Raw genomic sequence first — 27,153 nt, 5'->3', positions numbered from 1 at the left:
TTCATTGAGCTGTCTAACGAATCCGAATAAATACACGTTCCGTTCAGGCAATTGCTTTTTGTAGTTCTCGTCTCATAGGTGTGTGTGTCACTTTGTGCAGCCGCAGCTGGGTGAGGCCGAGGTGTCGGGGCCGCCGCAAAGCTAAAACTGCTGTGTGACTCTCAGGGAAACGAGCTGTTCATGGTTGAAACCACATAATGTGCTGCAGTTTGTTGCTCGTTTAAATGGAGTGAAGAGAGGGTGTATCTGGTCATTTACTTTCCCAAGAAACTGACCCGTGGAGGATTGACCGCTGCCAGCGAAGGGAGGACGGAGCACGGTGGGAAGTAGAGCAGAGTTTGTGTCGCTAGCCTGGGGCATGGCAAGCTCAGGTTGACGTCCTAATTGGGCTGACCCGGAGAGGGTGCGACCTGGACTTTGACTTGGCACAGTGGCAGATTGTTGTCCGGAGCTCCCTCCCCGAGAATGCGGCTCTGCTGGCTCTGCTCATTCCGCAGCATCGACTCCGCGTTCTCTTCATGGCTTGATTACGAAGTGGGCAGGCCAGTGTTTGGATACTTTGTTTTGTTAAATTTAACATTGGAGCTCTGCCACTGATTCTCAGTGCGATATATTTCTTTAAAGATTTTATTTATTCATTTGTGAGAGAGAGAGCAGGAGCCCAGGCTGGGGAGGGGCCGAGGGAGGTGGACCGGGAATCTCAGGCAGACGCGGGAGCCTGAGGCTGGGCTTGTCTCCCGACCCTGAGATCCTGACCTGAGCCAAGTGAGAGGCTGATCCTGTACCCTGAGCCACCCAGGAGCCCCCTCAGTGTGATACTTACATTCATTTTGGAAGCAGTGTAGTTAATAGAAACTCAGTGACATTTGGATATGGATTTTAAATATTGTCTGATTAAAGTGGTGATAATGTCTTCATAATATAAAGTCAGGGACTAAAGATAACATAAAAAAGAAAACCTATAGGGGCGCTTGGGTGGCTCAGTGGGTTGAGCCTCTGCCTTCAGCTCAGGTCATGATCTCAGGGTCCTGGGATGGAGCCCGGCAACAGGCCTTCTGCTCAGCGGGGAGTCTGCTTCCCCCACCCCCTACCCCCAGCGCCTGCCTCTCTGCCTACTTGTGATCTCTCTGTGTCAAATAAATAAATAAAATTAAAAAAAAAAAAAAAAAAAGACCATGACCTGGGCCAAAACCAAGATCAGAGACTTAACTGATTGAACCACCAAGACATGATTGAACCTCCTCTGGCCCTTGTTTTGGGGGGTACTTCAACCCAGATTGAATCCTAGTTCTGAAGCAGAATTCATAGTAATCTCAACTGTCTCAGAAATAGAGACAATTCTTACTCTGTCTTCCCTAATGTGAATGGGTCAATTGAATGATGCATTCTGTATGCCCAGGTTGTTCCGTAAAAGCGTATTTTTATTGAACTGATGTGCCCCTCTCCCCTTCCTCCTGGGTGTAGTAACTTGCCTCTGGATTATGGCTTTACTAATGAGGGACAGGTCTTTTGGGGCAGGAAAGACAATTCCGTCTCGGGCCGTTGGTCCCCTTGTGTTTTCCCCTAACTGACGAGGATGTGCTGCTTACGTAGCTCTGATGTCTAGTCTAGGTGTGTTGAAAGTACCTGCTTTGCCCCCTGAAACAGAGCTACCGTCACCACTGTGATAGCCTTTCAAACCCTGGCGTGTACTTTGGAGATTCACTTGCTCTCTTTGTCTTCCATATTTAGAAATAATCTGAGTGATATGCTTATCTATCTGATACACATTGGTTCAATCATAAATGTTATTTGAATTTTAAAGTGGAATTTTTAATAACTCCCTAACTTAAAATTACAGATTAACAGAAAATTGCAAAGATAATACAGAGAGATGCTGTAGTATGCTACCAGGTTGTGCCAGTGGCTGAGTTTTACATAACCATAGTACAACATCAGAACCGAGAAATTGATTTCAGTACTGTGTGCATGTTTAGCAGTTCTGTTGCATTTTTTATCGTGTATGTAGATTCCTGTAACTACCACCGTAGTCAAGATACAGAACTATTCTGTTACCACTGAGATCACCCTCATGCCACCCCTTTATAATCATAGCCGGTGTCAGTAGTCCCCAAGACTGCCCCTAGGTTTGGTGATTTGATAGAAGGACTCACATGACTGTTTGTATTTAATTTTATTTATTTACCTGACAGAGACACATTTATTTATTTATTTATAAATAAGATAAAATTTATTTATTTGGAGGATACCGGGCATGAGCTTCCAAGTCATTTTCCAGCAGAGACGTTGCACAGGGTGTGTTTAATCCCCAGCAACAAATTGTAGCAACATATGTGAGATGTTTTCTGTTCGGGAAACTCACTTAAGCTTTGAATTCCAGGGTTTTTATTGAAGGTTGGTCAGACAGGCATGACTGCCTTCAGGACCGACCACAGTTAATGCAACTCCAGACCCCCCCAGAAAGACAGCAGGTGCTCGCCGTACATCACACTGTTTGCATGAGCTGTCGAAGCAAGTTGGAATAGTGTGGCTTGAAGCTCCAAGCATACAAAACACAAGGACACTTCCAAGACCTCCATTCCCCTAGAAGCTGACCAAGAGCCAGTCACGTAATAAGCAGGCCCTTCTGAGAATATGCATAATTGTTTTTTTAGCAATTTATCCTGCTTGATTAACTCTTTCCTTTCCCTCCCTTGTTAGACATGTGTAGGATGGAGAGAAGCAATGCTGAGTCAGTGTGGACGGAAGGGTGGGGAGGTTGGAGAGGTGCTACTTGAGGTAGAGTTGCAGGGGGAGGCCTTTCTGGAAGCATGACTTGGATGCTGCGGCCTTCATATCATAAGTATTCCATGTGCGAACAGCAGGGCACACAGCATTCTAGACACTGGAACACAAGGCAAAGACCCCAAGAAGACTAATGGAAAGGAGTGTTAGTTTTCTGTCGTTGCCGTAACATAGTGCCATAAATTTAGCGGCCTGGAAGAACACCCGTTGATCATCCCTAAGTTCTGTGAGTGAGGACTCTTGGCTGGCTCTGGTTGGGTACTCTGTTAAGGATCTCCAGAGGTCAGAATTAAGGAGGCAGCCAGCCTGGGCTCTTACCTGGAGGCTGTGGGGAAAATCTGCTTCCAGACACACTCATGCTGGTAGAATTGAGTTCCATGCCGTTAAGCACTGAGATCTTCATTTCTCTGCTGGCTGTCAGCTTCCAGAAGCCACCCACATTCCTTGGCTTATAGTCTGTCCACCATCGAAGCTGATAGTCCTTTGAATCTGACTTCCCACTCTGCCTTCCTTCCTGATTTTGACAGGTATACCTTGTTTCCTTGCACTTTGCTTTACTGAGTTTGACAAATACTGCATTTTTTTTTAATTGAAGGTGTAAGTCAGTCCTGCATTGAACACATCTGTTGGTACCATTTTTCCAACAGCATTTGCTCACTTTGTGTTTCTGTGTCATAAGATCTTGTAGTACTTGGAATACTTCGAATGATTTCATTATTATTTGTTATAGTATCTGTGGTCCGTGATTAGAACTCAATGAAAGCTCAGATGGTGGTTAATTAGTAGGTTTTAGCGATAAAGGGTTTTTTTTTTTTTTAGCAATAAAGTATTTTTAATTGAAGATGTACTTTTTTTTTAGACATAATACTATTAAACACCAGATAGACTACAGTATAGGGTAAACCTAACATTTACATACATTGGGAAACCAGAACATTTATTTGACTCACTTTATTGCGACATTTGCTTTATTGTAGTCTGGGACCCAACCTACAATATCTCCAACATATGCCTGTAATTAATTAATTAATTAATTTATTTATTTATTTATAAGATGTTATTTATTTTTGAGAGAGACAGAGGGAGCACAAGCAGAGGCAGAGGGAGAGGGAGAAGCAGAATCATTCAGCTGGGCGCGTGACCTGGGGCTCGATTCCAGGACCTGGAGATCATGACCCGGGCCAAAGGAAGATGCTTAATCATCGTAGCCACCCAGGTCCCCCTGTACCTTTATTTTAAGAGCAACTTTATTAGGTACACCATTTCCATATCATAGAACTTAGCTATCGAAAGGTCAGACAGTTCGGTGGTACCCATCATGACAGCCAACTTTAACATCTTCCATTATCTTCATTATCTCAAAAGAAACCTCATACTCTTGAGCTGTTTCCTTTATTCCCATTCTTCCCCCAACACACACACCTGCCCCTTAGTCCTAAACAACTGCTCAGCTGCTTTCTGTCTTTATAGATTTACCTGTTCTGGACCTTCCTATGAAGGGAGTCATATAAGATGTGTTCTTTTATCATGGACTTCTTTAACTTCGTACAATGTTTTCGAGGTTGATCTTGGGGCATATATCAATACTTAATTCCTTTTTGTGACCAAGTAAAATCCATTGCATGGATATATTACAATTGTTTAATCCATTTATCAGTTGGTGGACTTTTTTTGGGGGGGGGGTTATTTCCACCTTTTGCCTATTGTAGATAATGTTGTTATGAACGTTTGTTACCAGAGTTCCTGGGTGGCTCAGTCCATTAAGCATCTGCCATCACTCAGGTCATGATGTTAGTTAGGGTCCTGGGATCGAGCCCCACCTGGTCTCCCTGTTTGGCAGGGAGTCTGCTTCTCCCTCTCCCTCTGCCCGACCCCCTCTGACATGCTTGCATTTGATGCAGTCACATTTGCCTATTATTCCTTTTGTTGCTTACCTTATGTTTGGTGTCATATCCAAGAAATTTTTGCCAAATCTGATGTCATGGAGATTTTTCCTTATGTTTTCTTCTGTGAGTTTTATAGGTTCATATGTTGCATTTAGGCTTTTAATCTAATATAAGTCCTTTCTTAAAGTGTTCTTTATATCATTGAGAAGGAAGTAAGAAGTGTTTTCTTCAGTATGACTGTGTCAGGACCAGCCTTCTTCCTTCCTCCCTTCCTTCCTTCCAGATTTTAAGTAATCCCTACACCCAGAGTGGGGCTCAAACCCACAACCCCGAGATCAAGATCTCATGCTTCACCAGGCGAGCCACCCAGGTACCCCAGCAACTTGTTCTATTTACACTCTTTTTCCCTCCCTCTCAGCCTGCCTCCCCCCCCTTCATAGCTTGAAGATTACGGACACATTTTTGTTCCTTGCTGTGCTGATAGAAGAATGATAGTGACTTCATTTGCAACATGACCTTCTTATTTATTTGATTAGCAGGAAGAAGATGAGCCTTAAGTCTGAACGCCGAGGGATTCATGTGGATCAGTCCGAGCTCCTGTGCAAGAAAGGATGTGGTTACTATGGCAACCCTGCTTGGCAGGGTTTCTGCTCCAAGTGCTGGAGGGAAGAGTACCACAAAGCAAGGCAGAAGCAGATTCAGGAGGACTGGGAACTGGCAGAGCGGTAAAAGGACTAAAGGGGGGTGTTTAACTGGGAAACGGTGGATGTGCAGTTCTGCCACTGTCAGAATCCGCTTTTCTCTCCTCTGGCGAGCTATCAGCACGTCGGCTTAATGCTAAGAGAAACGAATATTTTTACCCTTTTCTTCTTAGTCAGTATTTAATGAATAGCTTTCAGTGATTTATTTATTTTCATCTTTGTCTTGTAATTACTTATGTTTAGAGTGCGTTAGTCTGAGTTCTCTCATGTAGATAATAGGCTTCTTGGACTGGAGGAATGCAAAACACATACTTGAACTATGAACTGTGGCTCTCTCTGGGGTGTCCCTAGCACAGTCCTTGGCTCATGGCTCTCACCAAACATCCTTTTCCTCATTCTTATAATATATCTAGCGTGGCATCTGACGTGGTGATAAACACACTGGGGTGGAAACTTGTTGATTTGTATACATGGCCCTTGCATTTTGGAAATTTAACCTTTTCTTTAAAATGGGGTTTGTTAGTGAAAAGTAGTTTATATTACCTAGACCGAGGACCATGGTAGAAGATGGAATGGCTGGTGAGCACAGGGATGGATAAAGCATCACGCGTGATGTTAATCTTTTGCCAGAACATTCTAGGAACAGTAAAACTTCTCCATAAAAAAAAGTCAGACTGAACTCGGACAACTTTTGTTAGTTTTATGTGTGTCTGATCAGCCGTGTGCGTTGAGTGACCACTTCGCTAGCGTTTGTGGTGACCTCAGAATGACAGTGCATGCCCACTGCTGTCAGCAGCTCTGCGGTCAGAGACAGAAGATGTAGACAAAGAACATTGCCTGTTTCACCTGGTTTCAGTAGAGGTCAGTAGGCATGAATTCCCTTAGCTTTCTCCCCTCTCCACAGCAAAATGCACTACTCTCTGTATGTTAATTCGGTTTTGTCTGAGAGAGAGGCGTGTCCCAGTTCTACGCTCAGCCCAAGGCTTCTGCCTGTGACTTCCTTGCTGTTTCTTCTTCCGTCTGGGACCTTGCTTGAGATTTCCTGCAGCGCTGTGTCTCAGATTTGAGCAAGCTTGAGAATCACCTGGAAAGCTTATAAAAAGAGGCATCCCTGGACCTCTCCTCAGAGTCCCTGACTTGAGGAGGATGGGAGTGAGCTCTGAGAATTTGCATTTCTAACAAGTTCCCAGGGGACGCTGCTGGGACAGCTGTCCATGCTGGCAGTCTTTGAGCGATAGGTAGAGCTTACTCAGCTCAGAGGAGTCCTTAGAATTTCACCCTTTTTTAGTTTCCTGGTCTTTATTTTCTCTCACTTAAATCTTGTATAATACAGTCTTAATTATTGCCCCTCAGGTTATAACACAGCTCCCTGCAGTATTTTTCTGAAGCACAGATCTCCTAATGGTAATTTATTGAATTTACGGCCATTCTTGGTTCGCCACCGCACGGTGGAATGTAGGGTTCTAACGGACTGGCATTCGGGCTTTCTTACCATCTGGTCACACCATCAGTGACTGCGCTAACTGAGTCCGCAGCCGAGACCACATGCCCTCACGCTTGTCGTTCCTCTCCCTGGAATGTCCTTTCACTCAGTGGAACCTTGTTCCTCTCTTCAGATCAGCCTGTCATACTCCATCACGGGGGGAAGGGAGGGAAGAAATGAAACAAGGTGGGACCGGGGAGGGAGAGAAACCATTAGAGACTCGATCTCAGGAAACCGAGGGTTGCTGGAGGTGGGGGGTGGGAGGGAGGGTATGTGCTGTGAATGTGAGCCTGACGATGCACAGACCTGCACCCCTGGAGCAAATGATAGGTCATATGTTAATAAAATTTTTTAAAAAAGATAAACCTAAATGTCACCCTTGTAAAACCTCGGACTTCTCTAGCAGATTAAGTTCTTCCCTATGATCTCGTAGCAGTTGGGTTTCCCTCTCTCCGGTAGGAGCTGTGGGTAGGAGCTGTCACATTATATGGTCATTGCTTACTCTTTCTCCTTTTCAGCCCTGAGCTTGTTAGTGGAAAGTAGAGTTTAGTTATCTTATGTAACCTTAGTTACATTTGGTTACAGTTGCTAAATGAATATCTACGGAGAAGGTCCCTTTTGAATCATTTGTGGGACAGTTTCATATCAGACACCTCAGACCTGCTTGCTGTGTTTAGCCTCCCGTTTTAAAACTTCTAGACCCTCCTGCTATTCCGATACAAGGAACACGGAGGCCGTCTGGCTCGTTCTCAATCCTCTCTTGAATTGCAGACTCCAGCGGGAGGAGGAAGAGGCCTTTGCCAGCAGCCAGAGCAGCCAGGGGGCCCAGTCCCTCACATTTTCCAAGTTTGAAGAAAAGAAAACCAATGAGAAGACCCGCAAAGTGACCACAGTAAAGAAATTCTTCAGTGCTTCATCCAGGGTCGGATCAAAAAAGGGTAATTTTCTGATTCTTTTTTTCCTCTGTGCTCAAGTGAGGTGCAGTATAGACCCACAGTGCATGTGGACTCTGCTTTTCAGTTTCAGTAAGCATCCAGGATGCACCAACCCAGATTTGGAACTGAAATGGGGTTTAAGGATCAGATAAGACATAAAACCAAAAGTCATCTTTAGTTGGAGGACATTGTGTGTTGGAGAAGCTTGTTTATTACTCTATAGGACTACAAAAATGTAATTTTGTTTATAAAGTGCATTCCCATCCAAATGTGTATCTTTTTGGATGTTTTAATTTTTTTGTCCCTTTAATTTTTGGATTCTGGTCTATTCTCCTTGTATAATATCCTTACTAAACATCCCTTATCAGAAATGACTGTCTCTGGGCTTAAAGTAGGTGAACAAGAGGTTTTCTGAGCTCTTGAGGGACAGCGTGCGTCATGAAGACCTACATAGAGAACACAAAGGAAGAGCCTCGCTTTGGGCTTCTGGAGGGTGAAAGTGAGCCGCGTGGGTGTTTTCGCGCGCGCGGATTTGTCTGTGCATTATCTCTTTCATCTGCTTCTTAAAATGCTCAGTACCCGTGAAAGGACCCTCACGAACGTTGCATGTGTTCCGCCCGTCATTGGAGGGCAGCTGATGCGGCCTAGCTGCACACGAGGACAGTCCGTTGGGGGCGCTTAGTCTTCGAACCTCAGCGTTGGTTATCAGTGTTGATCATCGGAGCTCGGCAGGAGATTTGAAGTGGTAGTGGAGACTGTCGCAGGAGATGGCCTCCCCAGCGAACCCCACCACCTGAGGGAGTTGTCAGGAGGTTCTTTGTTTTGTTTCTGTATTTGAGTAACAACATCCACACCTTAAGATCCTTGCTGGCCTTTCAGATTTAGTGGCTCGTCTTTTGTTTTGTCTTGTTAGAAGGAAAGGTTGCTTATTACCCAAAACACAGCCCTTCTCTTTAATAAAAGCAAACCTTTTGTTGTTGTTGTTGTTGTTAAGATTCTATTTATTAATTTGTCACAGAGAGAGAGGCAAAGGCCTGAGCAGGGGAGCGGCAGGCAGAGGGGGAAGCAGGCTCCCTGCTGAGCAAGGAGGCTGATGTGAGACCTGATCCCAGGGCGCTGGGATCATGACCTGAGCTGAAGGCAGGCGCTTAACCAACAGAGCCACCCAGGTGTCCCAATAAAAGCAAACCTTGGAATAATCTTTTTGTTCACATAATTAATTTGGAGTTGTTTCCTGGTTGTCTGTCATTCATGGTGGTTTTCTCTACTGTAATTAGAAAGGAAATAATTAGTAATTGTTAGAGATTAAATTAAGGATAAATTTGGCTCATGATTATTTATTAGGAGGTAGGGAGGGGGGTGCGTAATCTTTGGAGTCCCCTTGTTTTGAGTCTCAGTTCTGTGGTTTATTAGCTGTTGTGACCTTGAGCAAGCGAATGTCTTTAAGCTCTGTCCTGAGGAGATAGTAATACCTGCTGGAGGTATGTCTTAAGAATCAAATGAGGCGATGCAGTTAAAAGAGTTCAGCAACAATACCTGACAGATATGTCTTCCATAAATGTTAGTTAGAAAAATACGGGTTGTTTTTCTGGTAGAATAAGCTGTGCTAATACGGAGCATAGCGGTATTAAAGCTGCTCCTTCCTAGTAAGCTTAAATTCTGTTTCTTGCTTTGGGAAAGTCTCATTAACCTTATGAAATTATGATATACAGTGAAATGGTCAAATATGGTGAAACATGAAACAGTAAAGAAGCTATAAAACCAGTGGCTCTAACTGCTTCTTTTAGGTAACGGACTCAAGGTCATAGAGTAAGTTGGTGTCTTAGAACTCAGGTCTCCTAACTCCTGGTTCCGTTTTTTTCCCACTATATCCCTTGATCTCTAGTAAGTGTGTGTGTGTGTGTGTGTGTGTGTGTGTGTGTGTGTATCTGTGTCTCTATGTGTGGAAAGATAGTTGGTGAGGTCTCTGTTCTTAAGTGCATAATAGTCATGTACATTTGGTGACTGTCCTTGGTACTTCCAAAAAATGGTGTCCTAAGAGTGTCTGTGCAATGTGCATTATTTATGAAAGATCTGTACTTTAAAAGTTCTAAGTTGTTTTTATTTTTAAAAATTATATTGGTATACTTCTTAGCTTCTTTTCTTTTCAAGAGGTAAGACTATTACCTGGGATTTTTAATCTTTAGTTGGCTTTGTTCTATAGAAAGCATAGGAAGATAAAGACCTCAAAGTACTGAAAAAAACTGGTCTGTATGTATTAGACAAGAAGCCCCTATTTGAGGTTTGTAGCTTGCTTATGCAACTCTGCCAGGCGAACCTTGCATTTCAGGCTGATTATTTGGTCTTTGCCTGTGGATAAAGTTAGCCTATACTAAATGTACTAAATGTGGTTTTCATTTATTGAGTCTCAGCCAAAATAGGCCTTTTGTGTTCTGTATTCTCTGCTTTATTAATACGTGATGCTTTCGCTCTTGATATTTTTCTTGCTTCTGTCGTGGCATGAAAGAAAGCTCTTACACCAAGGCAGGTCGGTGGTAAACAGAACATAAATTTAGGCTTCTAAGGAGTTTGAAGAATATTTAATACCTTGTTAAGACTTGGATGCCCTTCAGAGAAGGTTAATGGAATAGCTTGATTCTGAGTAAACTCGGAGAGTCTACTCACAGTTTTTAAATTTCCAAAGTAAGGTTGGGTGAGTTAGTGTAGCTCCCAGAGCAAGTCGTGGTTGGCCAGGTTGGAGTACTTGCGCGTACATTTTGAAAGCCTTTTCCCATTACAGCTCGATAGGCTGTTGCCGACCTGAGCAGACTCTCCCGCGCATCTGAAGGCAAGGCAGGCGTTACGTGAAGGCAGTGCTCGTGGGAGGGATCGCTTTTCTTTTTTTAGAATTTAAATATCAATTTTTCCACCCAGACCTTAGATTCTAAATACTGGTCCTCACCAAAGTGAACTCAAGGGTTCCTTGGAGAAGAGACTGATCGAGGGGCTGGAGCAGGGAAAAAAGGGCATCCCCAAATCCGGGGCGTTACTCCTTTCGACTAATAAAATAGATAAATGAGTAAATAAAGGAGAAGAGAAGGCTTTTTTTTTTTTTTTTTTAAGATCTGTTTGTTTGAGAGCGTGTGCTCCAGAGTGCAGGTGGGGAAGGGGAAGGGACAGCGGGAAAGGGAGAGAATCCTAAGCAGACTCCCTGCTGAGCGCGGCTGTGGATGTGGGGCTGGATCTCATGACCTGAGCTCATGATCTGAGCTGAAATCAGGACACTTAACTGACCGAGCCACCCAGGAGCCCGGAGAAAGCTTTTTTCCTCTGCTGTAGAATGTTGACTAATAAATAGGAAAGGAGTAAGGGAGTATGAAATCAGCATTTTGCAGTCGTCGTAGTAAGAATCGACTCAGACAGATTCCATCAATGGATGCTAAATCTGGGGTGGAGGAGAGAGTTTCCTGAGGAGCAAATTGTGAACATGATCTCAAATTAATCCCCGCAGCTAATTAATTGATTACACATAGAGAAATGGTGACCATGTAATTGTGGGAAATGGACATTTTGTGCCTCTAGATATGATGCTCTGAGAAGAACATACCATGAATTATGACCTATTCAAGCTAAAAACTTAAAACCCAAATGCAGTCACGAGGAAACAGCAGAAAAACCCAAATTGAGGGGTATTCAATAAAATGACTTGCCTATAGTCTTCAGAATTGTCAATATGATGAAAACACGGGAAGGCCGAGAGTCCCCAGAGGTTAAAGGAGGCTAAGTGCGCTTGACCACGAAGTGAAGACATGACCCTCCGTTGAATCCTGTGTGAGAAAAACACACACCTTCTCCAGGAACGATAGCACAGTGATGTAAAAGCATGTTCCGTTACTAGGAACCATGCGTATTAAGGGCTAAAGACCATGATACATACAGTTTACCTGAAACAATTCAGACAAAAATAATACTGATGAGCAAAGTGTTACAGTTTTGTGAATCTGAGTACGGGGTATAAAGAAATTATTTTTTAAAGATTTATTTATTTATTTAAAAGATTTCCTGTATTTATTTTACAGAAAGAGAGAGACAGAGAGGGAACACAGCAGGGGGAATAAGAAAAGGAGAAGCAGGCTTCCCGCCGAGCAGAGAGCAGAGAACGTGGTGTTGGGCTCAATCCCAGGACTCTGGGATCATGACCTGAGCCGAAGGCAGCTGCCTAACCAACTGAGCCACCCAGGCGCCCCTAAGTTTTTATTTAAATTCCAGTTAGTTAACATGCTACATAGTAATACTAATTTCTGATACAGTAACTCAGCACTTCGTGCACACCCTGTGCTCATCATGACACACGCCTCCCTCCCTGCCTCCCCTCTGCTAACCATCGGTTTGTTCTCTGTGGTTAGAGTCTGCTCTTGTTTTGCCTCTCTCTCTCTCTCTCTCCTTTTTCTCCCTTTGCTTATTTGTTTTGTTTCTTAAATTGCACGTATGAGTAGAATCATACGGTATTTGTCTTTTCTCTGGCTGACTTATTTTACTTAGCATAATACTCTCTAGATCCCTCCGTGTTGTGCAAATGTCAAGATTTCATTCTTTTTATGGCAAATATTTCATTGTATATATACACAGCGTCTTCCTTATCCATTCATCAGTCAGTGGACACAGGTGTTTCCAGATTCAGCTGTTGTTGATAATGCTGCTTTAAATATCAGGGTGCACATATCCCTTTGAATTAGTCTTTTTGTATTCTTTGGGTAAATAACTTCCAAAAACTTCCATAGCTTCCAAAAAATATCTTCCAAAAATAGTAGTGTGATGGCTGGATTGTAGGGTATGGTTCTATTTTTAACTTTTTAAAAAATTCATTTATCTATTGATAGAGAGAGAAAGCACAAGTAGGTGGAGTGGCAGGCAGAGGCAGAGGAAGAGCAGGCACCTCACTGCGCAAGGAGCCTGATGCAGGGCTCCTTGTTAAGTTAAGCAGACGCTCAACTGACTGAGCCCCCTAGGTACCCCAGGAAGACTTTTTAAATGGTGTGTGTATATGGGGTAATGAAAAGCTTGATACTCATGGCAGATTTGCGATTCTTGAATAGAATATTATATATAATATTATTAGATATATACGAATATTTTAATATTAAATATAAATATTACTTATATTATGTGACATGTAGTAGATACATATAGTATATATACATACATTATATAATGAACACTCTACATGAAAAATTTTCTGTATTAAAACCTTAAGTTGAGGGATGCCTCGGTGGCTCAGTTGGTTAAGCCACTGCCTTCAGCTCAGATCGTGATCCCAGAGTCCTGGGATGGAGTCCGGCATCAGGCTCCTTGCTCAGTGGGGACCCTGCTTCTCCCTCTGCCTCCTCCTGCCACTCAACCTGCTTAAAACCTTAAGATTAGAAGTTGAAACGCAAGGCATCTGGATCCTCACCAGAATGTGATACAGGAAAAGTTATTCCTTTCTGTCTTCCCTTCTGAATGTCCATTGGGCCTCATCACCTTCCTCTGTACCGGAACTCTGGCTCCTCAGTTTTCACTCCATCATCCAAACTTGGAACTTCTGTTCTGTTACTGGGGAGTTGGTTTTTAGGAAGGTCAGAAACAACCAAGTGACGGGGCACCTGGGTGGCTCAGTGGGTTAAAGCCTCTGCCTTCGACTCAGGTCATGATCCCCGGATGCTGTGTAGTGCTCCACATCGGGCTCTCTGCTCGGCGGGGAGCCTGTTTCCTCCTCTCTCTCTGCCTGCCTCTCTGCCTACTTGTGATCTCTGTCTGTCAAATAAATGAATAAAATCTTTAAAAAAAAAAAAAAAGGAAACAACCAAGTGTTAATTTTAATGATTTGTACTAATTAATACTAGTGAGTAGAATTAATCTTGATTTTTTTTTTTTTAAGATTTTAATTTTTTTAAAGATTCTACTTATTTGAGAGAGTGAGAGTGCATGCCCGGGGGGAGCAGAGGAGGAGGTAGAGGGAGAAGCAGGAGTGCAGCTAGCAGATTGTGCAGAGCACAGAGCCTGACGCAGGCCTTGATCCCAGGACCCTGAGATCATGACCTGAGCGGAAGCAGGAGTCCCATGCTCCCCCAGCTGAACCACCCGGGTGCCCCTAAGATTTTAATTTTTTTAAGAGCAGTTTTAGATTCACAGGAAAATTGAGAGGAGGGTCCAGAGATCTCCCGTATGTTCCTCGCCCCCACACGCACAGCCTCTCCCGTTACCCGCATTCTGCCCCAGAATAGGAAGTTTTGTGCTACGACTCATGAGCCTGCGTCGACACGGCGCCACCATCCACAGTCTGTAGTTTCCGTTGGGTTCCTTCCCTCGTGGTGGTGTGTATTTTGTGGGTTTGCACGGGGTAGCATGACGTGTATCCGCCATGATGAGATCATACAGAGCGTCTTCACTTGCATGTTATTTTCATCGACATTTTGAAGGGCTGTCTAAACATCAAGATTTTCTGTCTTTGAAGAGAAGTGTTTGTTGGAGGGGAGAGTATACACAAGCAAAGCAGTAAGGGGATGGCTAATGTTCCCCTACCCTTGCCTGACCTCCAGACCTCCAGAGTCTCGGGGGTTGGTGTTCCTTTGAAGAATTAACCCCCCCTTTTTTGGCAGATGCCCCTGTTTATCCTTGGGAATATTCCATGTTTGGAAATTTACTTTGTCCAGTATTAATAAAACCACTTAAGCTCTTTTTGTTTATTTGGGTGGTATATCCTTTTTATTTCTTTAGTTTTTAATATATTCATGTCTTTATATTTAAATTGGATTTCTTTTCTTTTTTTTTTTTTTTAAGTGGATTTCTTGTAGACAAGTTATATAGGGATCATGGCCTATTCAGGCTACTTACATTAGTAAAATTTTTGATAACGTGGTGTGGAATCTTAACCTTCTTGCTCTCTGTCTTCTATTTGTCTTATCTGGACTTAGTTATTTCCTCTTTTCCTACCCTTTTATTTATTTGTTTTTGTAGATTGTTTTTTATGATTGCATCTTTATTTTCACTATTGGCTTATTAGCTGTATCTCTTTCATTTCTCTTCTTTCTTTTTTTTTAAACAAAGTATGTATATTTTTATTTTATTTTTAAAAGATTTTATTTATTTATTTGTCAGAGAGAGAGGGGGAGAGAGCGAGAGCAAGCACAGGCAGAATGGCAGGCAGAGGCAGAGGGAGAAGCAGGCTCCCTGCCCAGCAAGGAGCCCGATGTGGGACTCGATCCCAGGATGCTGGGATCATGACCTGAGCCGAAGGCAGCCGCCCAACCAACTGAGCCACCCAGGCGTCCCGTCTTTCTTTCTTTTTAAAGTGGCTGTTTTGAGGTGTAAAAAATACCTTTTAACTACTCGGCCTTCAATGGTGTTATCCCAGTTTCTATATAAGACCCTTACCAATGGTATTCTTGGATTTCTTCTTTCCTCCCTTTGTCGTATTGTTGTCATAGATTTTACTTACACATACGATACAAATCCCACTATTATTATTACTTGAGTTTTAACAGTTAGTTGTCAAAAAAATTTTCTTAAAGATTTATTTGACAGACAGAAATCACAAGTTGGCAGAGAGGCAGGCAGAGAGAGGGGGAAGCAGGCTCCTGCTGAGCAGAGAGCCCGATGTGGAGCTCGATCCCAGGACCCTGAGATCATGACCTGAGCCGAAGGCAGAGGCTTAACCCACTGAGCCACCCAGGTGCCCCTAAAAATTTTTTAAAATAAGAAAATGATTTTTATATTTGCCATTGCTGATGTTCTTTTTCTGGCTGCTGGGACATGAATTAATCCCAGTCATGTCTGCCTGGGGTGGTTCTGCCTGGTTCCGTATGCAGTCATTGATAGTTTCTAATTTGCACGCGCAGTGCTCAGTCGTAGACTTAGGGAACCCGCCACGTGGCTATCTGGAATTTTTTCTTTGCCGGCCCGTCCTCTCATTTTGCCATGCGGTTTCTAGGGACTTTGGCCTCCCTTAGCTCTAAATGCTCTTTCCCCAGTTCAGTGGTCTGCTAGACTGTTTGAGTTCCCTTGCCTCCCCCTGTGCTATGGCCTAAAAATTCTCCCTGCAGTGAGCTGGGGTGCTCGTAAGACTTACCACACTGTCGACTTCTCTCATGAGTTCCTCTCCCATCTGCCTCTTGACCAGTGTCTAAAAACCACAATTTCATCTATTTTTTCTGATGTTCTAGTTGTTAAGGCCATAGGGTAAACCCAATCCCAGTTACTCCATCGTGACTAAGATTGGAATTAATAGTTTGAGTGAGGGATTAAACTCTTAAGTATTAAAGAGCTTTTTCTAATCATACAAGGGTGTTTGGTTTTCCATATTGGTAAAAAATATTTCAGAAAGGATGTTGCCAGTTTTTGTTTTAAGTTAAATTGTACCTGATTTATTTACTTGCTTAAAAACAAAAGTAGTACATTCAAATGTCTCCAAAATAAAAGGTGTGTGGTCCCTTACCCATCTGGTTTCCAGCCACTACCACCGTCATTCTCCCCATATGCAGACAACCTTCGTCATTAATTTCTTGTGTATCCTTATGTGCTTTTGTTTTCAGTGTAGACACGTGTATTTTCATGTACTGTGCTCTGTATTCTTAGTCACATGCTGTCCTTTTTATTTTTACTTGAGCGTTATGTATAAGAACTTTTTTTAGTATATTAAAAATATTTTATTTTTATTTATTTATTTAATTTATTTATTTTAAAACATATATAGTGTTCTATTTTATGGATTAAATCACAATTTATTTGGTCTTTTAGTGGTAGATATCTGTGTCATTTTTAGTCTTCTGCTGTTACAAGTAGTGCTGAAATGAGTAGCCTTGTACATACTTCATTTTGTACATGTGCAGTTACATCAGTAGGAAATTTCTGAGAAATGGAATTGTTGGGTCATAGGATAAATGTATTTTTAGTTTGATGGTTATTGCCACATTGCTCTCCATTGCACTCGGATCATTGTACATTCTCCCCTCCACAGTGTGAGAGCGCCCCCCCCTTCCTCAGCATCAGGTCTTGGTCTCTGTTAATTTTTAAAATGGCATCTCGTGTAGTTTAATTTGTTTCCTACATTTAAGGTCCATTTATGTTTCCTTTCTGTGCAGTTAGTTTTCTCTACCCATTTTCCTGTTGAACTGTTAGATTTCTTCTCTCTTTCTTTTTTTTTAAGATTGATTGATTTATTAGAGAGCACATGTGCGCAAGGGGCAGAGGGAGGAGGGAGAGAGACTTCTCAAGCAGGCTCCCTGCTGAGGGTGGAGCCTGACGTGGGGCTCGATCCCAGGAGCCCAGATCGTGGCCTGAGCTGAAGGCAGCCGCTTCACCCACTGCGCCCCCACGTGCCCCTTAACTAATCCAGTCTTCTCGTAAAACTTCAGTGACGCCGCGTCATTAAAATGTATCCCAGGTACTAAAGTTCAGACAGTGGAATTATACAAAGTCACTGTGAGAAAGCAGGTAGTAAGTCGAAAGGTACTTTGCTTTCATGGGGTATGAGGGAGTTTACTTCGTTAGAACTATTGAATTAGCCGAATTAGCGCAGTTCAAAGTCAGGAGGCTCAGAATGTGGTCAGAGATCAGGGGCTAGTTCACGCTGCCTGGTAGCACTGACCTCGATGGCAACGCTCCTATCTTTGTTCCGGAAAGGTCCCATTTTCCTGTCAGTGTACTAATTTGAAGAGGTGAAGGAGTTGTGTGGCGGTGGATTAGACGCGTGTTGTCTGTTCTGCTTGCGGCCTTTGCTGAACGTTCTGTCTTGTTCACTGCGCTACGCTGGGTGCATCCGTTCACTTTGAGCAGTCTGACTTGAAAACTGAATGGTGGGAAAATAATTGTTAGACTCCACGTCAACAGATTAGCCTGTTTGACAAGTAGAATGGATTTGGAAGAGTTACCATAAGTAATGTAACATTTTTTCCTACTGATTGTTATGTCATTTGCTGACTAGCTTTGTAAACTCATGCAGTCTTTGAGAGAGTTCAAGACAGTAGTGCTATTTCATATTTACAATTAAGTATGTAGATCAAAGCATGATGTATTTTGGTGATAAAATATTAGTAGAACCACTTTTGTTTGAATGGAAATTTTATATACTTTTATCTGTTTGTACATCCTAGTCTTAAAATAGATTTAGCTCACTTTAAGTGAAGTTGTCCAAATATTTAAACATAAAGTAATTTAAATTTAGGTTTCACTTTGACTAAGCATAATTTAAGTAATTTAAGTAACATACTTAAAGTAATTTCATGCATGGATCTTCTATGTAACGAAACTCATTCTGTTTAATTTTCCCAGCAGAAATTCAGGAAGCAAAAGCTCCCAGTCCTTCCATAAACCGGCAAACCAGCATTGAGACGGATAGAGTGTCTAAAGAGTTCATAGAATTTCTCAAGACCTTCCACAAGACAGGCCAAGAAATCTATAAGCAGACCAAGATGTTTTTGGAAACAATGCATTACAAAAGGGTAGGTTGAGAGTAACCACTTAGAAACATAGAGTTTTGGTTTTAGGAAAGGTCTTAGAGACGATCTAGTGTAACCTTGTCACTTTATACCTGGAAAAATCAAGACCCAGAGATGTTAAGTTACTTACCGAAGAAATGTCACTGAGCCAAGTGAAAACCCAGCTCCTAGGCTAGTACTTTTCCACTGCAAGTCAGTGTGTTTGGGTCATCTTTGCATGGAAAGTCTGACATTGAAGCCACTTACATTGTGTACTTTAGTAATAAGCCTTCCTAACCGGTCACCTTGCAGGTAATACAGACGGCCAAGAGCAGGGTAGACCTCGAACTCGAAGTGACAGTTGTTAGACCAAGTAGTACTCACGTCAGGTGTTTTGGTTTTGTTTTGTGTTTTGATACAAAATACTCTCTCTGCTCAAGTAGAGAAGGGAAAGCTAGAATTTAGATGTGGAAAGGGACCTTAGCAGATACCCCTTTATTTTATAGATGGGGAGATGAGAACCAGAGAAGGTAAGCGACTTGTCAAGGTTACACGGCTGCATATTCTGCCCGAGTCAGAGCTAGAACTCGTGCCTTCCACACGTGTGTCCCAACCCATAGTTTCTAAAGTGTAATGTCAGTCGCAGTAATTCGTAAGACTACTTGTAAAGGGACTCATTTTTTAAACAATGATCAGTTTGTTTGTAACATTCTTCACCCATTAAACTCAGAATTAGCACGAAAGGCACCTTCTGTGAAGTGAGGGGGTCTTGAGAAGAGAAAGGGCGTAAAGAAAGCAGCGAGCTGGTAGACAGCTTGGCTGTGTTCCAGCGTGGCCAGAATCACTAGGCTAATAAGCGGTCATCTTCTGCCAGAATATTTTTTAAATACCAAATTCAGTTAGTAAAGGAGAAAAGAAGCTTTGTTGTTTTTTGATGTGTAGTTACACTGAGAATAAGTAAGCAGACCCCCCCGCCCCATGTTTTTCTCGAAGTATTTGTAAGCAGATAGTAACATTTAAGGAAAGCACAGATCATTGGTGTCTTGAGTTAGAAGCACTGATAGACTCTCAGTAGGGACACAGCAGAGCTCATGTGGTTGCAACTTCAAGTTTTTAACCAGAGGTAAGAGCTGAGGCTTTGTGGTTCTTTATCCTTCTGCCCGCACGGTGTTCTTGGGACATCCTGCTCGCCGGCCTGTGCTACGGCACATACGGCGCGCGCTGGGTGATGCTGGATGTCGGAGGCCCGTCCGCCCGCTCGATCGGCTCTTCTGAGCCAGTTTATTCATTCTTTTGCTCAGACTGTAGTGTGCTCTCATTCTGTAATAATTAGTTGACTTGTGACTCAGTGCACGAAAGTGAAACGGTAATTAAGTGGTGCAGATGCCATCTTGCCTGTTTTCAGGGTCACTGACCCCGGAGAGCTGGGTCGGGCCTCCGACTGCTTGCGTCTGAAGGGCCGTCTTGCAGCCTGTTCTGCGTGTCTGCACGAGTCCTGCGTGTGCGCTGGCTGAGTGGCCCAGGCTTACGTCACGCGTGTGCAGTATCTCGCACAACACCTCGCCTGCACCTGATAAGGAACAGGCGTCCCTGGAGAGAAGCCCTTTTGCCTTTGGCTGCAGGCTACATGTCTTTTCAAGTAAATGAAACGGTTCTTGTACCGGAATGAACCAGTCTTAGCTAACTGGCTTCAGATCACTTAATCATTTAAGTTTCTTCAAAGACTTTGACTGGGTCCAGCTTGGGATGGTTGCGGAGAGATAATGAAGTGCGTGTTAGTGGAGGTGCCCTCTGTGCTCCGTTCACTGAAACTCCAAACCTTAACTTGGGCTTAGACTTAAGACTCGAAAAACCTTAACTTAATGTTATTCTCACCAAGTAGACTTTCCAGTCATGTTACTCTAATGACCTACACAATATGAAAACTCATTCTTGTATGTTTGGACCCACTCTGGTAACATTGCCATTAACTGGTAGGTTTTTTTTTTTTAAAGATTTTATTTATTGATTTGAGAGAGTTACAGAGAGAGCACAAACGGGGAGGGGCGGAGGGAGAGAAGCAGACTCTGGGCGGCGAGCCCAGCTCAGGGCTTGGTCCCAGGACCTGAGATCATGACCTGAGTCGAAATCAAGAATCAGCTGCTTCAAGGGAGCCACCCAGGCACCCCAACTGGTAATTCTTTCTACTGTGTCCCACAGTTGTAGTCTTCCCAGCATTTCTGAGGTCCACAACAGTGAGCCAGTCTTGCCCATATCTTCTTCTACTACAGGAGTGTTTTCTCCAGTCCTGGAGTAAGCCCATGGCGAGCGGCCTTTTCCACGTATGGATCAAGTCTAGAAAACCAAATATTTATAGAATAGCATTTAAAAGGATTGGGGTTTTTTCCCCAGCCATTTTATCTTTGTCATAAGACACCTTATCTGTAGCCAGACTTTTTTGTTTTCTTAATTTCCTCATTCCAAAGGGTGTCTTTCTGGGCTGAAATCTCATTCGGGTCCTGCGTGGTTTTTCATGCCCAGTGCACTAATGCAGCATGGCGCGTCCCTGTCCCAAAGATGCTGCTGTTTGCTAAGACTCTTCGGAAGCTCGTTTATTTTGCCATTTTTCCTTTTCCATTAATCTTATTAGTTATTTAATATTAATACATGTATTTCTTATAGTTCATTTTCGTGTTCTTTAGAATAAGAGAGTTGTGTTTATTGCAAACCGGATAGGCAGCTACATCATTAACACAAAGTTCATTTATATTTATGTTATTATCAAACACTTTTCTTAGAACTCATCTTAGCAAGAATTTGAATTTTACTGAGAAGATGGCTGACAGGGGTGGCGTATGCAGAAGAAGCTAAGAAGAATTTGCAGGGTTTCGTTTTTTTAAACTTCTTATCATTACAAAAATAACTAGAATTTAAGAATCTCACTGTAAGAACAAAGCTTTAAATAGGCCTAAGAGTAGCCACAGATTCCAGGATGTATATGGTCACCAAAGAAATGAAGGGTGTATTGGTTTCTTTTGTCCTTTGGACAAAACCTTATGTGCCCAGGGTAATTTATTATAGAGACCCAACCAGATGTTAAACTTTTCTGTCATAACTAGAAAATCCTATTTTTTTTTTTAACTTAAATGAGATCCTTGCCAAAAGTGAAGACCTTTTTTCCCCACAGGTTTATTTATATGAAAACTTTTTTTTTTTTTTTTTTTTTTTTAGATTTTATTTATTTATTTATTTGACAGAGAGAAATCACAAGTAGACGGAGAGGCAGGCAGAGAGAGAGGGAAGCAGGCTCCCTGCTGAGCAGAGAGCCTGATGCGGGACTCGATCCCAGGACCCTGAGATCATGACCTGAGCTGAAGGCAGCGGCTTAACCCACTGAGCCACCCAGGCGCCCTGAAAACATTTTCAAAACACACACAAAACAGACTGCAATTAAATAAAAAAGATACTTTTGCTGCTCAAATTGTTTAAATCCTGCCCTTGTTAATTATTAATAAAGCCTTTAATAATAAAGTCTCCCCTATTCTGAAAGCATAGCTTATATTACCCTCGACTTCCTGAAAACACATGCCCTTTAATTTACTGGATATTGAATTAAAGCTCTTTAATAAGTGAATTTTGTGGGTTTCTCAGTGCAGTTTTTTAAAAGATTTATTTATTTTTTAGAGAGAGGGAAAGAGAGCAAGGGAAGGGGCCGAAGAGGGAAAGAGAAACCGAAGCTCGCTCTGTGCTGAGTCCAGAGCCCGACACGGGGCTCACGACACTGAGATCATGACCTGAAACCAGAGCCGGAGTCGGAGGCTTAACCAGCCGCACCACCCACGCATCCCTCTCAGTGCAATTTTTAAAAAAGACCTCTCTACTAGCAGTCATTCAGATGTGCTTTTTCCCTACTACAGAAGCAGTCAGACGCGGTGGAAGACTTTTTACTACTTCCGTTGTTTGTTCCCTGCCGTTCTTTCTATAAAATTCTGATGCTATTATATACATAAATTTCAAATTTCTCCCATATTAATTCTCTGGAAAAACTGTTTTTCTAAACCTGAGAAAGGAGAAAAAGAGTTTAAAATGTGGCTATATCTTCATTTGTGTTCTCTTTCTCAGAATAAATAGAGAGATCGATGTCCTTCTGTGCCTTAAAATGTCCTCACTATCCTAAACCATATGTATGTGCGAGTTTTCCCTGCTGTGCAGTTACTGCTAAGAGAGCAGAAGTATGTGTCCGAGACAGAGAAACTTAACAAAATGGGCTTTAAACGTGGTAAGAAAACTGGGGAACAGGGATGGGGGAGTAACCCCAGGACACATTTCAGGATTAGGAGCACAAAGGATGAGAAGTGAGGACAAGCGATGGGAAAGCGTCTGAGCTGGTACAGTCTGTAGATCATAAGAACTAAAAGTAGATAAAAGGTGGAGTTGCTAACTATGTGAAAGTGGTGAATGAATAAAATAAGAACATACATAGAATACAATGACATGTAAGAGATTTTTTTTAATTTTTTATTTATTATTTATTTATTTATTTATTCATTCATTCATTTATTTATTTATTTTTTAAAGATTTCATTTATTTATTTGACAGAGAGATCACAAGTAGGCAGAGAGGCAGGCAGAGAGAGAGAGGAGGAGGAAGCAGGCTCCCCGCTGAGCAGAGAGCCTGATGCGGGACTCGATCCCAGGACCCCAAGATCATGACCTGAGCCGAAGGCAGCGGCTTAACCCACTGAGCCACCCAGGCGCCCAATTTTTTTTATTTTTAAAGAGATCACAAGTAGGCAGAGAAGGAGGCAGGAGGGGGAGGGGGAAGCAGGCTCCCTGCCGAGCAGAGAGCCCGATGCGAGGCTCGATCCCAGGACCCTGAGATCATGACCTGAGCTGAAGGCAGAGGCTCAACCCCCCCGAGCCACCCAGGCGCCCCTGTAAGAGAAAATTGAAAACATTGTGGAGTCGAACCATGATGACTCGGTCGGTGGGTCTGGCAAGACAGGCTCCAGCTTTGGCATCGCCTCTCGGGCCTCTCCTGTTGTGCTCAGCCACGAGACAAAAGAACAGTGGCCGGAATGGAAGGGAGAACATGGGTGGACATGAAACAGGAGAGAGATGCTTTCTCTACGGAGAAGATGCTTCTGGAACAGGTCACGTTAGAAGAGCGACTAAAAGAACCTGTGGAAGCGTAACAGCGAGGCTTGGCAGATACAAGAACTTGTTGCACAGGAGCCGAAGCTGGTGAAGGAGGCAGAATTATGTGGTATTTTGTAATTCTGCAGGGACTTGCTAGAGGTTATAGGCATTTGGGGGAAACAACGCAATGTGTCTTCCAAAAGGAAAACCAAAGCTGATAACCCTGTAAGACCTCCAGAAGAGCCTCGTGATGCCTGAAGTCCACGTTCCGAAGGTGCCAGAAAGCACAGCTGACTCTGAGCCAGTTGTGGTCCACGTTTGACCCTATAGGTGTGAGGCGTGGTTCTGCCTTCTTGGTGGAGGGAAGGAGCTGGGCTGGGCGGTGCTCCTTAACAAGCTGAGGTACAGGCTGACGGCACACACCAGGCCAACTCTGGTGGGCATGGCGAGAGAAGTGTAACTGCCTCTTAACGAGCCGCTGTAGCTCTTGAAAGGCATCTTTTCTTATCTATGAGTATTTTTGACCTTTTCCCAAACCTTGTTAGACAACCCGAGTGGCTAAAACACGCAATTGCACGGATGAACTCTAATTCAGGAGTCTGTTCATTGATTTTTTTAAGATTCCATGTTTCATAGTTGCACATACTCAGAGCAGAGGCCAGTGGGACACTACTCGGCCTCGGGAGTATCATGGAGCAGCTGTACCTGCTCAGTCTCTGGTGGCATCGAGGTATCTTAGACGAATACGGTGTCTTTGGGAATTCTGTGTGGTTACTTGGCCCTGCCTGGCTGCACTGTGGTTTTGCATCTCACTGTAGCGTGTGAGTTACCAGAATACTTCCCCCAATACCTATTGCATTCAGTGAATGAAAGACAAGAATTTAAAGATTTTTCTTGCTAAAAAAAATTTAATGATGACTTTTGTAAAGAACATATTTGGGCTCATTAGTGATTAGTAACCAACCAGCTGCTAGAAATGATCAACTATTGGCTTTTCCGCAGAGATGTGGAAGGAACACATGTACCTGAACAATTCCCACCACCTTTATATTGCCAATAATTGACTTTGACAAAAATCAGTTACTTTTGTCCTGTTTTGTTCCTCTAAATGTAAAAATGTTTCAATCTGTGTTCAGCTAGCTACTAATGACGTTGGGGTATTCCCCGGTGAGATGAACTATCAAAATATGAAACCATGTGCTTGGTCTACTGGAGATGTTAATTTTAATATTTTACTTGAGAGGATTAAAGGCCTAATATGTTTGTTTTCCTAAAAAAAAAAATTATTGAAGGCAACGGGAACCAGCAATTCAAAAAATATGAACGTCAAAGCTAACACCTAAATAAATCCAAAAGTTAACTACAGTACAAAAGTTAACTACAGTACAAAAGAAACTTAACCCAGGAAACAAATCATGGAATTCTAGATTCTAAAGATGAGAGTTTCAGATGGACAATGAAGAAAACACAATTAAGGAATAGTCAGTTTTCAAAACACATGGGGAAAAAAAGATTTCAACCAGACAATTAAGAAAGTATACACAATACTTCTCAGTATTCAAAGGAATTCACCTGCTTGTCAAACTTTTAAACTACAAAGGAAAAATTTCTAGGAAAAAAAAATAACTTCACATGCAGACATAATAGAAAAGATGATCCCAGCAATAGCTTAAAAATACTTAAGGAAAGAGGTTCATTTACGTGGCTAGATTGATTTTTCTTAGAAAACTGAAAAAACATTTTGGAATTTTGTAGAATCTGAAAATTTACCAACACAAACCTGACATCACTTAGCTCCTTTGACAAGAACTGTGAAGGATCTGAGATTTTCCCTACTTGAAAGTTTACAAGTTAGGCTGCCACCATTTGTGGATGCAGCAGAAGACAGGAGTCTCCCGGGTCAGAAAAGAAGGCCAGTTTATGACTCACAGCAGTGGCCGTATCAAGAGTGTATCAGCAATTGCAGCAGTTCCCTGATACCTGTTCCCATGGGCCTGCAAAGACCAGTAGTGCCTGTGCATGCAGGGAGGAACGTTAGATGCGAGGATCTTTTATAATGGGTGGTGTGCTCGCCGGACCTTCACCTCGCATGGAAATACTATCTTTATTAAAGTGGGCAATAGACAATCTGTCCTTTTACTTGAGGGAGGCACGATCTCTGTCTTCGGAGGATAGCTCTGTATAGCTATCCTTGAAAAGATGGTGTAGAACAAAGGCAGTCCAGGGCTCGCCTCACAAGATACGCAGAAATAGAAGAGATCTTTGTAGAATTGTCTCCCGGTGTTCTTACAGTATTATAAAGGGAGGGCGATGATGGACGGTCACATTTATTTATTCTTTCTCTCACCTAATTGAGCACTAGCTCTCCGCCTGGCTCTTTTGTGGGCACTGAGGGTATGGTGGTCAGCAGTGCCCTTGCGGAGCTCACATTTTATTTTATTTTATTTTTTTTTTTCTTAAGATTTTATTTATTTATTTGACAGAGAGAAATCACAAGTAGGCAGAGAGGCAGGCAGAGAGAGAGAGAGAGGAGGAAGCAGGCTCCCTGCTGAGCAGAGAGCCCGATGCGGGACTCGATCCCAGGACCCTGAGATCATGACCTGAGCCGAAGGCAGCAGCTTAACCACTGAGCCACCCAGGCGCCCGGAGCTCACATTTTAGTGGAGAAAAGAGAATAAACAGATTTGTAATACAGTACAGTGCTGTAGTGGTAAGTCCTACAAAGAATCTAAAATAAGGTAAGAGGACAGAGTGGCAGGGGAGTTAGTTATAAGTATAAAGTAAACACCGTAATGAATTGTAAGTCGTGCAGTAGAAGGAGAGATCTACGAAGATCCTGCATAGAACAGAATCGCCGTGGTTGCGTGGAGCAGGGGAGGAGCAGGAAAGTCATTGCCACTAGTCAGAAGGCCATCCCAGTGTTTCTAGTAGAAGTGAGTGCTGGTAGTAACCGGAAGGTCCATGTAATTTGCTCTAAGCGTTGAGATTCGGTACTTAGGAATGTAGCCATGTCTCAGGCGCCTAAGTAGAGGAAAAGAGCAAAAACAGTCTGTTGTGGACGTTTGTAAATGGAAAGAAAGCAAAATCTCAGCGTCATGAAGGAAGAGCATTATTGTTAAAATGCGAAGGGAATCCCCCGTATCTTTAAAATGAGATTTACAGTTTTAGTAGTGAAGAGGTCTCCTCCGACAGACTCCGTATTGATGGTCCTTCTGTTGACTGAAACCCGCTCGGCTGACTGACGGGATTTGAGGAGGTTTACGGAATGATTTAAAGTAAGAGTCAGAGAAGAGGACGATAATTCGATGGTCTTTAGAATTCATAAACATGTTCTTAAGGCCATGTTCTTCGTGGAGCTGCTGCTGCTGATTACCCACATGGACGTCCAGGCGTAGTAGTAAAACTCGCTCTCTGAAGAAGTGATACCAGGGCACTTAAAAATTGTTTGGTCCATGGATATATTCGTCTGGTGATCTAAGGCTTAGAGAATTCACTGTACAAATTTTATTGACTGACTCATAGTGAGAGCTGATAGGAAACAGAAGCTCGAAGTCTTATGGGAAGTAGAGGCACAGAGAGGACAGACTCGGGGTGTCTGAGCGCGTCTGAGCGTGTCCCCAGTCGTGCCTCCACGGGGACGAGTGGCAGTGGATCTGCGGGAGTCTGCACCCAGGGCGTGAGGAGACATTTTCTCGTGGGCATTGCTTGTCCCGCCACTCCGCACTCCCGCGGTGGGTAGTGCGGAACACGAATACTTACTGCTCTGCCCGTGCCTGTTGAGAGAAGATCGTAGAAGGTAGAAGGAATGAGACA

General features: G+C 43.0%; 1 protein-coding gene across 5 annotated transcripts in view; it reads left to right on the top strand.

The window, feature by feature from the left end:
* The window catches only part of RABGEF1 (RAB guanine nucleotide exchange factor 1), a 51,871-nt gene that overhangs the window by 11,091 nt on the left and 13,627 nt on the right, over positions 1-27,153 (top strand). Inside the window, exons 1-4 of one of the 5 annotated variants that reach the window (XM_082714363.1) lie at positions 4,874-5,040; positions 5,207-5,395; positions 7,626-7,792; positions 18,077-18,246. In XM_082714363.1, the coding sequence (XP_082570489.1) occupies positions 5,217-5,395; positions 7,626-7,792; positions 18,077-18,246 (516 nt within the window). In that variant the 5' untranslated portion in view covers positions 4,874-5,040; positions 5,207-5,216. Of the gene's footprint in view, positions 1-4,873; positions 5,041-5,206; positions 5,396-7,625; positions 7,793-18,076; positions 18,247-27,153 lie in introns of those variants that run through there. The other 4 variants (XM_082714365.1, XM_082714362.1, XM_082714364.1 and 1 more) reach the window with 4 other exon arrangements.

The sequence above is a fragment of the Mustela nivalis genome (assembly GCF_964662115.1).
Source record: "Mustela nivalis genome assembly, chromosome: 19".
NCBI classification, from domain to species: Eukaryota; Metazoa; Chordata; class Mammalia; order Carnivora; family Mustelidae; genus Mustela; species Mustela nivalis.
The sequence above is the reverse complement of the archived record's forward strand: the minus strand, read 5'-3'. Positions and strand labels throughout refer to the sequence as shown.